The sequence below is a fragment of the Oncorhynchus gorbuscha genome, linkage group LG15, assembly GCF_021184085.1.
Source record: "Oncorhynchus gorbuscha isolate QuinsamMale2020 ecotype Even-year linkage group LG15, OgorEven_v1.0, whole genome shotgun sequence".
NCBI classification, from domain to species: domain Eukaryota; kingdom Metazoa; phylum Chordata; class Actinopteri; order Salmoniformes; family Salmonidae; genus Oncorhynchus; species Oncorhynchus gorbuscha.
This window is the reverse complement of record NC_060187.1, coordinates 33,916,281-33,931,377: the sequence shown is the minus strand read 5'-3', so window position 1 is coordinate 33,931,377 and position 15,097 is coordinate 33,916,281. Positions and strand designations below refer to the sequence as shown.

Genomic DNA, 15,097 nt, shown 5'->3' with positions numbered 1-15,097 from the left:
ATCTTGGTCCTCTGTCTAATGTCATGGATAGCAAAGTTGATGAATGATACATGTCCACATTTCTAAAATGCACTCACTCAGGCGATTTACAGTGTGCAAAAATCAATGATAGGTCTTGTTGCTATCCACATTTTACAATGTAGCTAACCTAAATCATATAATATATGTTGTGCAACACTGTGAAGTGTCACATTATTTACCCCATGTTTTCATTTAGCTAACTAAATCTGTTAAATGTAGGCCTATGTTATGGACAACAATGTTGTAATCCTGGAGTATGGATGATGTGCACATTGAATTTGGCCTATCAATTTGCAAGTACACTTCTAGACTTGTACCATTTGTAAACTTCTAGAACTCCTCCCCGGCATGCATTGCATGCCCAACATGGATGAACTGACGGTGGAGGTCCGTGGCTCCAACGGAGCATATTATAAGGTAAATCAATTCTTAACATTCATGTAAACTGACCATAATCAGGTTTTATAAAACATGACTCACACATCTGTTCCCCAACTATTGTCAACAAACGTAATCTAGCTACACACACTAAACTAGATATGTTTTCAACATGTCTGACGTTGGTAGTTAGCGTATCTAGCTAACGTTTCGTAATAGCTAGCTATCTTGATGGCCAAATATTATAGCTATTTGGCCTCTTGTCCGTTTTTGTTGTTGCAACAACGTTTATTCACGTCCTGTTTTTCTTAACGTTACATGATTACGATATTAGTTTTCCTGGACGAAAACACTGAGGAATGTTTCTGACTTAACAGCTAGTCGGGCGGGTTGTCTATTGTTAGCATCAACCAGCTAGCTAGGTACTTGGCTAGCTGAACTAACGGGTTCGGTTGCTCTTTTGACTTTGCTCGTCTTGAATCAGCATGGATCTGAGTAACTTTATGACCTGCTAGACTATCTAAAAGTGTATATGCTAACCATATGTGTTAATCATAAAACAATTTTAAAGTAGAACGTTTGTTAAATTAATATTTTAATCATAGCCAGCTCACTGTTTTCATTTGCTCCTCAATGAAGTCTGAATAAGGAACTAACTTGCTAGCTAGCTGAAATGTGTATAGAAGGACTTGCCCGTTTAAGAACATACATTTGGTGAAAATGTTTGCACTCGTTGTGGATGTTGTTAGACTATTGCAGAAAGTTGGAAATGTGAACAACACATCATCCTGAAGTTATTCCATGAATGCCCAGTCTTAGCCCCACTGATTGATCTATGCCGTGTCAGCTGCTCTCAGTCCTCAGCTCAGCTGTCGTCAGATTCAGCAGATACTTTAGGCACCAGGTCTATTTTTGTATTCACTGAATCAAAGATCCACATAGTGAAGGGATATCACAGTGCCCTGGTCGAGTTCTTGACTAGAATAGACCTAAACATACTCTAGCAACAAGCTACAGTGCTGTGAAAAAGTATTTGCCCCCTTTCTGATTTTTGCACATTTTTATACTGTATGTAATCAGATCTTCAACCAAAACCTAATATTAGATAAAGGGAACCTGAGTTTACAAATAACATAACAAATGTATACTACTTTTATTTATTTCATTAACAAAGTTGTGCAACACCCAATTCCCTGTGTGAAAAAGTAGTTGCCCCCCTTACACTCAATAACTGGTTGTGCCTCCTTTAGCTGCAATGATTGCAACCAAATGCTTCCTGTAGTTGTTGATCAGTCTCTCACATCGCTGTGGAGGAATTGTGGCCCACTCTTGCATGCAGAACTGTTTTAACTCGGTGACATTTGTGGGTTTTCAAGCAGGAACTGCTTGTTTCAAATCCTGCCACATCTCAATTGGGATTAGGTCTGGACTTTGACTAGGCCATTCCAATTTGTTGTTTTTTAGCCAATTTCATGTAGACTTGATTGTGTGTTTTGGATCATTGTGTTGTTGCATGAAGCTGCGCTTCATCTCACAGATGGATGGCCTGACTAAAATTCTGATACAGAGTAGAATTCATGGTTGCTTTTATTAAGGCAAATCATCCAGGTCCTGAGGCAGCAAAGCATCCCCAAACCATCACACTATCACCACAATGATTGACCATTGGTATGAGGTTTTTCCTGTGGGCTATAGTATTTGATTTTCACCAGGCATAATGGGACCCATCTCATCCATAACAATAACTGAAGTTTGCCAAAAAACACCTGGATTATTGTCAACTCTTGGAAGAATCTTCGCTGGACAGATGAGTCAAAAGTATAACTTTTTGGACGGCTGTTTTGGTTCTGAAAAGATCTGAAAAAATTCAGTATCAAAATATGCAAAAGTAGATAAAATTAGAAAGAGAGCAAATACTTTTTCACTGCACTGTATATATAATCTAGGGCTAGGGGAGCACTTCTGAATTTAAAGTACTGCTGTCCTTTCTCTAGGGATTTGTCAAAGATGTCCATGACGATTCACTCGCTATTGCCTTTGAGAACAAGTAAGTGTGGTAATTTGTCAGTTCTTGTCAGGTTGTAGTTTGTCATATTGGAGTGATGGTGGTATTAGTTTGGGCATAACTTTGATACTGATCTAAATGCTTGTTGTTGTTAATGAAGTTGGCAACCAGAGAGACAAGTTCCCTTTAGTGATGTTCGGGTGCCACCTCCAGCCGATGGTAAAAAGGACATCGGGGAGGGAGAAGAGGTGGAGGTGAGAACTGGCTCTCGATCTTCATACAAATTTAACAGACACAGTTTCCATAGGATGTCTTATTTTTAATTATCTCCCCTTGTTTCTCTCTGTACCAGATCTTCTCCCGGGCCAATGAGCAGGAGCCATGTGGCTGGTGGCTTGCCAAAGTGCGCATGATGAAGGGAGATGTGAGTAGTTAACTGTGGTTACAATTTCACTGGTCCTATAATGTAATTGTGGAGAGTTGTTTAATCAAGGAGATGTTTATTTGATGTTTGTCCTCGGGTTTCCTCATCCTGTTATGTTTGTCAGTTTCATGCAAGTCTATATGTAACCTGTATTGTGTTTACTATGTAGTTCTATGTGATCGAGTATGCTGCCTGTGACGCCACATACAATGAAATAGTCACATTTGAACGTCTTCGGCCTGTAAATATCAACAAGGCGGTGTCAAAGAGCTCCTTCTTCAAGTGCACAGTCCCAGTTCCCGACGACCTGAAAGCAGCGTATGTACCTTGTTTAAAAGTAGTTTCTGATTGTGATATAGACTGTTTGTATGTTGGATGTTAGTTACATGCATTATAATTTAGAATCTGATTATAGTTCCTTCTACTTCAGGTGCGAAAGTGAACAAGCACATAAAGATTTCAAAAAGGCAGTGGGAGCTTGTCGGATTGTCTACTGTTCAGAAACAAGTAGCTTGGTTGTACTGGTAAGTATGTATACATCTTTCTGACACTCTTTCTTCAGTTCCAGCAGATTTGAGTATACCAATGAAATAGGGCTGGAAATTGCCAGGGACCTCACGATATGATATTATCATGATAGGTGCCGATACGATACTTAGGTGCCGATACGATATGTATTGGAATTCTCACAATTCTATATGTATTTCGATACTGTGAGTTTATTGCGATTTGATGCTCCAAACATATTACTCACTATACAGTTGATGTCGGAAGTTTACATACACCTTAGCCAAATACATTTCAAATCAGTTTTTCACAATTCCTGTTATTTAATCCTAGTAAGAATCTTAGGTCAGTTAGGATCACCACTTTATTTTAAGAATGTGAAATGTCAGAATAATAGTAGAGTGAATTATTTCAGCTTTTATTTCTTTCATCACATTCCCAGTGGGTCAGAAGTTTACGTACACTCAACTAGTATTTGGTAGCATTGCCTTTAAATTGTTTAACTTGGGTCAAATGTTTCGGGTAACCTTCCACAAGCTTTCCACAATAAGTTGGGTGAATTTTGGCCCATTCCTCCTGACAGAGCTGGTGTAACTGAGTCAGGTTTGAAGGCCTCTTTGCTCGCACATGCTTTTTCAGTTCTGCCCACAAATTTTCTATAGGGTTGAGGTCAGGGCTTTGTGATGGCCACTCCAATACCTTGACTTTGTTGTCCTTAAGCCATTTTGCCACAACTTTGTATGTATGTTTGGGGTCATTGTCCATTTGGGAGACCCATTTTTTTATATACTTTTTATTTATTTCACCTTTATTTAATAACCACGTAGGCCAGTTGAGAACAAGTTCTCATTTACAACTGCGACCTGGCCAAGATAAAGCAAAGCTGGCGACAAAAACAACAACAGAGTTACACCTAAACAAGAGTAAAGTCAATAACACAAAATAAAAGAAAAATAGAAAAATCTATGTACAGTGTGTGCAAATGTAGAAGAGTAGGGAGGTAGGCAATAAATAGGCCATAGAAGCTAAAATATTTACAATTTAGCATTAATACTGGAGTGATGGATGTGCAGATGATGATGTGCAAGTAGAGATACTGGAGTGCAAAAGAGCAAGAGGGTAAGTAATAATATGGGGAGGAGATAGTCGGGTGTGCTCTTTAGAGATTGGCTGTGTACAGGTACAGTGATCGGTAAGCTGCTCAGACAGCTGATGCTTAAAGTAAGAGAGGGAGATATACGACTCCAGCTTCAGATATTTCTGCAATTGGTTCTAGTCATTGGCAGCAGAGAACTGGAAGAAAAGGTGGCCAAAGGAAGTGTTAACTTTGGGGATGACCAGTGCAATATACCTGCTGGGTTTGGCGACAGATATGTAGTGAGGGCCAGCCAACGAGAGCATAAAGGTCGCAGTGGTGGGTAGTATATGGGGCTCTGGTGATAAAACGGATGGCACTGTGATAGACTGCATCCAATTTGCTGAGTGGGGCTGTTTTGTAAATGACATCGCCGAAGACAAGGATCGGTAGGATAGCGGAATGAGTGAAAGAGGCTTTGTTTATTTTAATTTTATTTTTTTTACCTTTATTTAAGCAGGTAGGCTAGTTGAGAACAAGTTCTCATTTACAACTGCAACCTGGCCAAGATAAAGCATAGCAGTGTGAACAGACAGCAACACAGTTACACATGGAGTAAACAATAAACAAGTCAATAACACAGTAGGGGGGAAAATAGTCTATATACATGGTGTGCAAAAGGCATGAGGAGATTAACACTGGAGTGATAAATGATCAGATGGTCATGTGCAGGTAGAGATACTGGTGTGCAAAAGAGCAGAAAAGTAAATAACTAAAAATAGTATGGGGATGAGGTAGATAAATTGGGTGGGTTATTTACCGATAGACTATGTACAGCTGCAGCGATCGGTTAGCTGCTCAGATAGCAGATGTTTAAAGTTGGTGAGGGAGATAAGTCTCCAACTTCAACTATTTTTGCAATTCGTTCCAGTCACAGACAGCAGAGAACTGGAAGGAAAGGTGGCCAAATTAGGTGTTGGCTTCAGGGATGATCAGTGAGATACACCTGCTGGAGCGTGTGCTACGGGTGGGTGTTGCCATCGTGATCAGTGAACTGAGATAAGGCGGAGCTTTACCTAGCATGGACTTATTGATGACCTGGAGCCAGTTGGTTTGGCGACGAATATGTAGCGAGGGCCAGCCGACTAGAGCAAAGCGGATGGCACTGTGATAAACTGCATCCAGTTTGCTGAGTAGAGTAATTGGAAGCCATTTTGTAGATGACATCGCCGAAGTCGAGGATCGGTAGAATAGTCGGTTTTACTAGGGTAAGTTTGGCGGCGTGAGTGTAGGAGGCTTTGTTGCGAAATAGAAAGCCGATTCTAGATTTGATTTTGGATTGGAGATGTTTGATATGAGTCTGAAAGGAGAGTTTACAGTCTAGCCAGACACCTAGGTACTTATAGATGTCCACATATTCTAGGTCGGAACCATCCAGGGTGGTGATGCTAGTCGGGCGTGCTGGTGCAGGCAGCGAACGGTTGAAAAGCATGCATTTGGTTTTACTAGCGTTTAAGAGCAGTTGGAGGCCACGGAAGGAGTGTTGTATGGCATTGAAGCTCGTTTGGAGGTTAGATAGCACAGTGTCCAAGGAAGGGCCAGAGGTATACAGAATGGTGTCGTCTGCGTAGAGGTGGATCAGGGAATTGCCTGCAGCAAGAGCAACATCATTGATATATACAGAGAAAGAGTCGGCCCGAGAATTGAACCCTGTAGCACCCCCATAGAGACTGCCAGAGGACCAGCCAACAGGCCCTCCGATTTGACACACTGAACTCTGTCTGCAAAGTAGTTGGAGAACCAGGCAAGGCAGTCATTAGAAAAACCGAGGCTACTGAGTCTGCCGATAAGAATATGGTGATTGACAGAGTCGAAAGCCTTGGCCAGGTCGATGAAGACGGCTGCACATTATTGTCTATTATAGATGGCGGTTATGATATCGGTTAGTACCTTGAGCGTGGCTGAGGTTTACACGTGACCGGCTCGTAAACCAGATTGCACAGCGGAGAAGGTACGGTGGGATTCGAGATGGTCAGTGATCTATTTGTTGGCTTTCGAAGACCTTCGATAGGCAGAGCAGGATGGATATAGGTCTGTAACAGTTTGGGTCCAGGGTGTCTCCCCCTTTGAAGAGGGGGATGACCACGGCAGCTTTCCAGTCCTTGGGGATCTCAGACAATATTAAATAGAGGTTGAACAGGCTGGTAATAGGGGTTGCGACAATGGTGGCGGATAGTTTCAGAAATAGAGGGTTCAGATTGTCAAGCCCAGCTGATTTGTACGGGTCCAGGTTTTGCAGCTCTTTCAAAACATCTGCTATTTGGGTAAAGGAGAAGCTTGGGAGGCTTGGGCCATTAGCTGCGGGGGGGGGATGGTGCTGTTGGCCGAGGTTGGAGTAGCCAGGAGGAAGGCATGGCCAGCCGTTGAGAAATGCTTGTTGAAGTTTTCGATTAACATGGATTTATCGGTGGTGACGGTGTTACCTAGCCTCGGTGCAGTGGGCAGCTGAGAGGAGGTGCTCTTGTTCTCCATGGACTTTAGTGTCCCAGAACTTTTTGGAGTTAGAGCTACAGGATGCAAATTTCTGCTTGAAAGAGCTGGCCTTTGCTTTTCTGACTGACTGCGTGTATTGGTTCCTGACTTCCCTGAACAGTTGCATATCGCAGGGACTTTTCGATGCTATTGCAGTCCGCCACAGAATGTTTTTATGCTGGTCGAGGGCAGTCAGGTCTGGAGTGAACTAGGGGCTAAATGTGTTCTTAGTTCTGCATTTTTTGAACGGAGCATGCTTATTTAAGATGGTGAGGAAGTTACGTTTAAAGAATGACCAGGCATCCTCAACTGACAGGATGAGGTCAATATCCTTCCAGGATACCCGGGCCAGGTTGATTAGACAGGCCTGCTCGCAGAAGTATTTTAGGGAGCGTTTGACAGTGATTAGGGGTGTAAATGTAAATGTCTTTTGACTGCGGACCCGTAGCGGATACAGGCAATGAGGCAGTGATCGCTGAGATCCTGATTGAAGACGGCGGCGGTGTATTTGGAGGGCCAGTTGGTCAGGATAACGTCTATGAGGGTGCCCTTGTTTACAGATTTAAGGTTGTACCTGGTGGGTTCCTTGATGATTTGTGAGATTGAGGGCAACTAGCTTACATTTTTCGGACTCCCGGGGTGTTAACCTCTTGCTCCTACCTGGCACGCAGTCATTCCCATCTAGAGCTCTGGAAATGCAAATGCACTACGCTAAATACTAATAGTATTAGTTAAAATTCAAACGTTCATTAAAATACACATGCAGGGTATTGAATTAAAGCTACACTCGTTGTGAATCCAGGCAACAAGTCAGATTTTTAAAATGCTTTTCGGCGAAAGCATGAGAAGCTATTATCTGATAGCATGTAACACCCCAAAAGACCCGCAGGGGACGTAAACAAAATAATTAGCATAGTCGGCGCTACACAAACCGCACAAATAAAATATAAAACATTCATTACCTTTGACCATCTTCTTTGTTGGCACTCCTAGATGTCTCATAATCACTATTGGGTCTTTTTTCGATTAAATCGGTCCATATATAGCCTAGATATCGATCTATGAAGACTGTGTGATAAACGGAAAAAATAGCGTCTTATAACGTAACGTCATTTTTTAAAATTAAAAAAGTCGACGATAAACTTTCACAAAACACTTCAAAATACTTTTGTAATGCAACTTTAGGTATTAGTAAACGTTAATAAGCAATCAAATTAATCACGAGACGGAAGTGTTTTCTATAGGGGTCCGTCTTGAAATACTGTCCGTGTATTTCTCAACCAAAATATCCGGTCGGAGACCTGAAGAAAAAGCCTGTCTCTTGTTCGTTTGACAAAAGAAACAAAGAATTGGCAAATGACAAGACTGTTGACATCGTGTGGAAGCTGTAGGTACTGCAACCTCAGCCCTATTTAATGTCGTTCGCCCATAACAATGGGTTGAAGCAGCGGATGGATATATTTTTCCACTTTCAGTGATCAGATTTTCCTGCACTTTGATGAAACGCACGTTCTGTTATAGTCACAGCCGTGATTTAACCAGTTTTATAAACGTCTGAGTGTTTTCTATCCACACATACTAATCATATGCATATACTATATTCCTGGCATGAGTAGCAGGGCGCTGAAATGTTGCGCGATTTTTAACAGAATGTTCGAAAAATTAGGGGGTAGGAGGAAGAGGTTAAGCATATCCCAGTTTAGGTCACCTAACAGAACAAACTCTGAAGCTAGATGGGGGGCGATCACTTCACAAGCGGCAACGGTGAGAAACTTGTTTCTGGAAAGGTGGATTTTTAAAAGTAGAAGCTCAAATTGTTTGGGCACAGATCTGGATAGTATGACAGAACACTGCAGGCTATCTCTGCAGAAAATTGCAACTCCGCACCCTTTGGCAGTTCTGTCTTCTCGGAAAATGTTATTGTTAAGGATGGAAATTTTGGTGGCCTTCCTAAGCCAGGATTCAGACGCGGGTTGGCGGAGTGTGCTAAAGCAGTGAATAAAATAAACTTAGGGGGGAGCCTTCTAATGTTAACATGCATGAAACCAAGGCTTTTATGGTTACAAAAGTCAACAAATGTGATCGCCTGGGGAATGGGAGTGATGCTGAGGGCTGCAGGGCCTGGGTTAACCTCTACATCACCAGAGGAACAAAGGAAGAGTAGGATAAGAGTACAGCTAAAGGCTAAAAGAACTGGTCGTCTAGTGCGTTCAGAACAGAGAGTAAAAGGAGCAGGTTTCTAGGCACAGAAGAATAGATTTGAGGCATGATGTACAGACAAGGGTATGGTAGGATGTGAGTACAGTGGAAGTAAGCCTAGGAATTGAGTGACGATGAGAGGTTTTGTCTCCAGAGGCACCATGTAAGCCAGGTGCGGTCACCACATGTGTGGGGGGGTGGAACATAAGGCCTATTGATCAGGGCTGGAGGCTCTACAGTGAAATAAGACAAATTACTAACCAAAACAGCAATCGACTAGGCAAATTGACATTAAGGAGAGGCATATGTAGCCGAGTGATCATAGGGTCCAGTGAGTAGCATCCCCCCCCCATGAAGCCATCTATTTTGTGAAGTGCACCAGTCCCTCCTGCAGTAAAGCAACCCCACAACATGATGTTGCCACCCCTGTGCTTCACGGCTGGGATGGTGTTCTTCGGCTTGCAAGCCTCCCCTTTTACCTCCAAACAAAACAATGGTCATTATGGCCGAAAAGTTATATTTTTGTTTCATCAGACCAGAGGACATTTCTCCAAAAAGTACGATCTTTGTTCCCATGTGCAGTTGCAAACCGTAGTCTGGCTTTTTTTATAACGGTTTTGGAGCAGTGGCTTCTTCCTTGCTGAGCAATATGTCGATAATGGACTTGTTTTACTGTGGATATAGATAGTTTTGTACCTGTTTCCTCCAGCATCTTCACAAGGTCCTTTGCTGTTCTGGGATTGATTTTAAACTTTTCGTACCAAAGTATGTTCATCTCTAGGAGACAGAACACGTCTCCTTCCTGAGCGGTTTGACGTCTGCGTGGTCCCATGGTGTTTATACTTGCGTACTATTGTTTGTACAGATGAACGTGGTACCTTCAGGCGTTTGGAAATTGCTCCCAAGGACGAACCAGACTTGTGGAGGTCTTGGCTGATTTCTTTTGATTTTTCCATGATGTCAAGCAAAGAGGCACTGAGTTTGAAGGTAGGCCTTGAAATACATCCACAGGTACACCTCCAATTGACTCAGGCTAATAGACATTATTTTTCAGAAGCTTCTAAAGCCATTACATTTTCTGGAATTTTCAAAGCTGTTTAAAGGCACAGTCAACTTAGTGTATGTGAAATTCTGACCCACTGCAATTGTGATACAGTGAATTTTAAGTTAAATACTCTGTTTGTAAACAATTGGTGGAAAAATTACTTGTCATGCACAAAGTAGATGTCCTAACCGACTTGCCAAAACTATAGTTTGTTAATTAACAAGAAATGTGTGGACTGGTTGAAAAACGAGTTTTAATGACTCCAACCTAAGTGTATGTAAACTTCCGACTTCAACTGTATGTCTGCTGCAGAGGGACAAGAGACATGAGAGAACTAGTTTGGACCAGTTATGGAAATAAGTCCTGAAAACAAATTGGGTCCCTATTTAAAAAGATGGAGAACAAGCTATGGGAAAAAAATACTGGAGTTTTGGTGCAGGCACAGCCAACTAGCGCAAAATAATATTGTGAAAATATGATATTGTCAAAAATAATATCCCGATATGTAACTATACATTTTTCCCCCTACCAGTTAATGTGTTTTGACCATTTATTTATGTTTATATTCTTGTTTCCTTGCAGTCCATAAATGAAGCCACAGTTAAGCGAGTGTCTTTGCTCAGTGACATGCACCTGAGGAGCATTCGTACTAAGCTCATGCTCATGTCCCGAAATGAGGAGGCCACTAAACATCTGGAGGTAAGGGCCATTTTCATAATTGCATCCTGGCATAAAAACACATGAATTCATGCGCATGACAGAATTAAATTGGATAATAGTAAAATTAATGGCATCTGTGAATGTAAGATCTTTCACTCAAAACGATCTCCTCTCAAGAGTACAAAGCAACTGGCATCTGGTTTCCAAGAGGAGTTTACAGTCAGGGTGGACCTCATGGGCCTTGCCATTGGAAGCCATGGAAGCAACATTCAACAAGCCAGAAAACTGCCTGGAGTCACTGCTATTGAGCTGGATGAGGGGAGCGGGACGTTCAGAATTTACGGAGAGGTGTGCTAATGCTTTTGCTGCTTCAAGACCTTATGAGGGAACTATAGACGTTCGTTCAAAAGTTTGGAGTCACTTAGAAATGTCCTTGTTTTTGAAAGAAAAGCATTTAAAAAAATGGCCCTTTAAAATAATGAATGAAAAATACAGTGTTGACATTGTTAATGTTGTAAATGACTATTGAAGCTGGAAAAATATGATTTTTAATGGAATATCTACATAGGCATACAGAGGTCCATTGTCAGCAACCATCACTCCTGTGTTCCAATGGCACGTTGTGTTAGCTAATCCAAGTTTATCGTTTTAAAAGGCTAATTGATCATTAGAAAACCCTTTTCCAATAATGTTAGCACAGCTGAAAACTGTTGTGCTGATTAAAGAAGCAAAATTTTTTTTACCTGGCCTTTTTAGACTAGTTGAGTATCTGGAGCATCAGCATTTGTGATTTCGATTTGTTTCTGGCGCAAAATGGCCAGAAACAAAGAACTTTCTTCTGAAACCCTTCAGTCTATTCTTCTAAGAAATGAAGGCTATTCCGTGTGAGAAATTGCCAAGAAACTGAAGATCTCGTACAACGCTACTCCCTTCACAGAACAGTGCAAACTGTCTCTAACCAGAATAGAAAGAGGAGTGGGAGGCCGGGTGCACAACTGAGCAAGAGGACAAGTACATTAAGGTGTCTAGTTTGAGAAACAGACGGCTCACAAGTCCCGCAGCTTCATTAAATCAACATTAAATCAACATCAACACTGAAGAGGCGACTTTGGGATGCTGGCCTACAATATTCATTTAAAACATTGTCTACACTGTATTTCTGATCAATTTGATGTACGAAAAATATGTTTTTCTTTCAAAAACAAGGACATTTCTAAGTTACCACAAACTTTTGAACGGTAGTCTGTATGACAGTGTGTGTGTGAGCGAACTACGGGCGTGTGTGTGTGTGTGTGAGCGAGCGAGCGAACTACGGGCGTGTGTGAGCGAGCGAGCGAACTACGGGCGTGTGTGAGCGAGCGAGCGAACTACGGGCGTGTGTGAGCGAGCGAGCGAACTACGGGCGTGTGTGTGTGAGCGAGCGAGCGAACTACGGGCGTGTGTGTGTGAGCGAGCGAGCGAACTACGGGCGTGTGTGTGTGAGCGAGCGAGCGAACTACGGGCGTGTGTGTGAGCGAGCGAGCGAACTACGGGCGTGTGTGTGTGAGCGAGCGAACTACGGGCGTGTGTGTGTGAGCGAGCGAGCGAACTACGGGCGTGTGTGTGTGAGCGAGCGAGCGAACTACGGGCGTGTGTGTGTGAGCGAGCGAACTACGGGCGTGTGTGTGTGAGCGAGCGAACTACGGGCGTGTGTGTGTGAGCGAGCGAACTACGGGCGTGTGTGTGTGAGCGAGCGAACTACGGGCGTGTGTGTGTGAGCGAGCGAACTACGGGCGTGTGTGTGTGAGCGAGCGAACTACGGGCGTGTGTGTGTGTGTGTGTGAGCGAGCGAACTACGGGCGTGTGTGTGTGTGTGTGAGCGAGCGAACTACGGGCGTGTGTGTGTGTGTGAGCGAGCGAACTACGGGCGTGTGTGTGTGTGTGTGTGTGTGTGTGTGTGTGTGTGTGTGTGTGTGTGTGTGTGTGTGTGTGAGCGAGCGAACTACGGGCGTGTGTGTGTGTGTGTGTGTGTGTGAGCGAGCGAACTACGGGCGTGTGTGTGTGTGTGTGTGTGTGTGTGTGTGTGTGTGTGTGTGTGTGTGTGTGTGTGTGTGTGTGTGTGTGAGCGAGCGAACTACGGGCGTGTGTGTGTGTGTGTGTGTGAGCGAGCGAACTACGGGTGTGTGTGTGTGTGTGTGTGTGAGCGAGCGAACTACGGGCGTGTGTGTGTGTGTGTGAGCGAGCGAACTACGGGCGTGTGTGTGTGTGTGTGTGTGAGCGAGCGAACTACGGGCGTGTGTGTGTGTGTGTGTGTGTGTGTGTGTGTGTGTGAGCGAGCGAACTACGGGCGTGTGTGTGTGTGTGTGTGTGTGTGTGTGTGAGCGAGCGAACTACGGGCGTGTGTGTGTGTGTGTGTGTGTGTGTGTGAGCGAGCGAACTACGGGCGTGTGTGTGTGTGTGTGTGTGTGTGAGCGAGCGAACTACGGGCGTGTGTGTGTGTGTGTGTGTGTGTGTGTGTGAGCGAGCGAACTACGGGCGTGTGTGTGTGTGTGTGTGAGCGAGCGAACTACGGGCGTGTGTGTGTGTGTGTGTGAGCGAGCGAACTACGGGCGTGTGTGTGTGTGTGTGTGTGTGTGAGCGAGCGAACTACGGGCGTGTGTGTGTGTGTGTGTGAGCGAGCGAACTACGGGCGTGTGTGTGTGTGTGTGTGAGCGAGCGAACTACGGGCGTGTGTGTGTGTGTGTGTGTGTGTGTGTGTGAGCGAGCGAACTACGGGCGTGTGTGTGTGTGTGAGCGAGCGAACTACGGGCGTGTGTGTGTGTGTGTGAGCGAGCGAACTACGGGCGTGTGTGTGTGTGTGAGCGAGCGAACTACGGGCGTGTGTGTGTGTGTGTGAGCGAGCGAACTACGGGCGTGTGTGTGTGTGAGCGAGCGAACTGGGCGTGTGTGTGTGTGAGCGAGCGAACTACGGGCGTGTGTGTGTGTGTGAGCGAGCGAACTACGGGCGTGTGTGTGTGTGTGAGCGAGCGAACTACGGGCGTGTGTGTGTGTGTGTGAGCGAGCGAACTACGGGCGTGTGTGTGTGTGTGAGCGAGCGAACTACGGGCGTGTGTGTGTGTGTGAGCGAGCGAACTACGGGCGTGTGTGTGTGTGTGAGCGAGCGAACTACGGGCGTGTGTGTGTGAGCGAGCGAAATACGGGCGTGTGTGTGTGAGCGAGCGAACTACGGGCGTGTGTGTGTGAGCGAGCGAACTACGGGCGTGTGTGTGTGAGCGAGCGAACTACGGGCGTGTGTGTGTGTGTGAGCGAGCGAACTACGGGCGTGAGTGTGTGTGAGCGAGAGAACTACGGGCGTGTGTGTGTGTGTGTGAGCGAGCGAACTACGGGCGTGTGTGTGTGTGAGCGAGCGAGCTACGGGCGTGTGTGTGTGTGTGAGCGAGCGAACTACGGGCGTGTGTGTGTGTGTGTGAGCGAGCGAACTACGGGCGTGTGTGTGTGTGAGAGCGAGCGAACTACGGGCGTGTGTGTGTGTGAGAGCGAGCGAACTACGGGCGTGTGTGTGTGTGAGAGCGAGCGAACTACGGGCGTGTGTGTGTGTGTGTGTGAGCGAGCGAACTACGGGCGTGTGTGTGTGAGCGAGCGAACTACGGGCGTGTGTGTGTGTGAGCGAGCGAACTACGGGCGTGTGTGTGTGTGTGTGAGCGAGCGAACTACGGGCGTGTGTGTGTGTGTGAGCGAGCGAACTACGGGCGTGTGTGTGTGTGTGAGCGAGCGAACTACGGGCGCGTGTGTGAGCGAGCGAACTACGGGCGCGTGTGTGAGCGAGCGAACTACGGGCGCGTGTGTGAGCGAGCGAACTACGGGCGCGTGTGTGAGCGAGCGAACTACGGGCGCGTGTGTGAGCGAGCGAACTACGGGCGCGTGTGTGAGCGAGCGAACTACGGGCGCGTGTGTGAGCGAGCGAACTACGGGCGCGTGTGTGAGCGAGCGAACTACGGGCGCGTGTGTGAGCGAGCGAACTACGGGCGCGTGTGTGAGCGAGCGAACTACGGGCGCGTGTGTGAGCGAGCGAACTACGGGCGCGTGTGTGAGCGAGCGAACTACGGGCGCGTGTGTGTGTGCGAGCGAACTACGGGCGCGTGTGTGTGCGAGCGAACTACGGGCGCGTGTGTGTGCGAGCGAACTACGGGCGCGTGTGTGTGCGAGCGAACTACGGGCGCGTGTGTGTGCGAGCGAACTACGGGCGCGTGTGTGTGCGAGCGAACTACGGGC

At 45.5% G+C, this 15,097-nt stretch overlaps 1 protein-coding gene across 3 annotated transcripts in view; it reads left to right on the top strand.

The window, feature by feature from the left end:
• Positions 1-351: 351 nt before the first annotated feature.
• Positions 352-15,097, top strand: part of fxr1 (fragile X mental retardation, autosomal homolog 1) — a 26,044-nt gene continuing 11,298 nt past the window's right edge. For all 3 annotated transcript variants that reach the window (XM_046300882.1, XM_046300881.1, XM_046300880.1), the window contains exons 1-8: positions 352-438; positions 2,394-2,446; positions 2,565-2,658; positions 2,757-2,828; positions 2,998-3,146; positions 3,259-3,352; positions 10,769-10,885; positions 11,024-11,194. In XM_046300882.1, the coding sequence (XP_046156838.1) occupies positions 370-438; positions 2,394-2,446; positions 2,565-2,658; positions 2,757-2,828; positions 2,998-3,146; positions 3,259-3,352; positions 10,769-10,885; positions 11,024-11,194 (819 nt within the window). In that variant the 5' untranslated portion in view covers positions 352-369. The remainder of the gene's footprint in view (positions 439-2,393; positions 2,447-2,564; positions 2,659-2,756; positions 2,829-2,997; positions 3,147-3,258; positions 3,353-10,768; positions 10,886-11,023; positions 11,195-15,097) is intronic.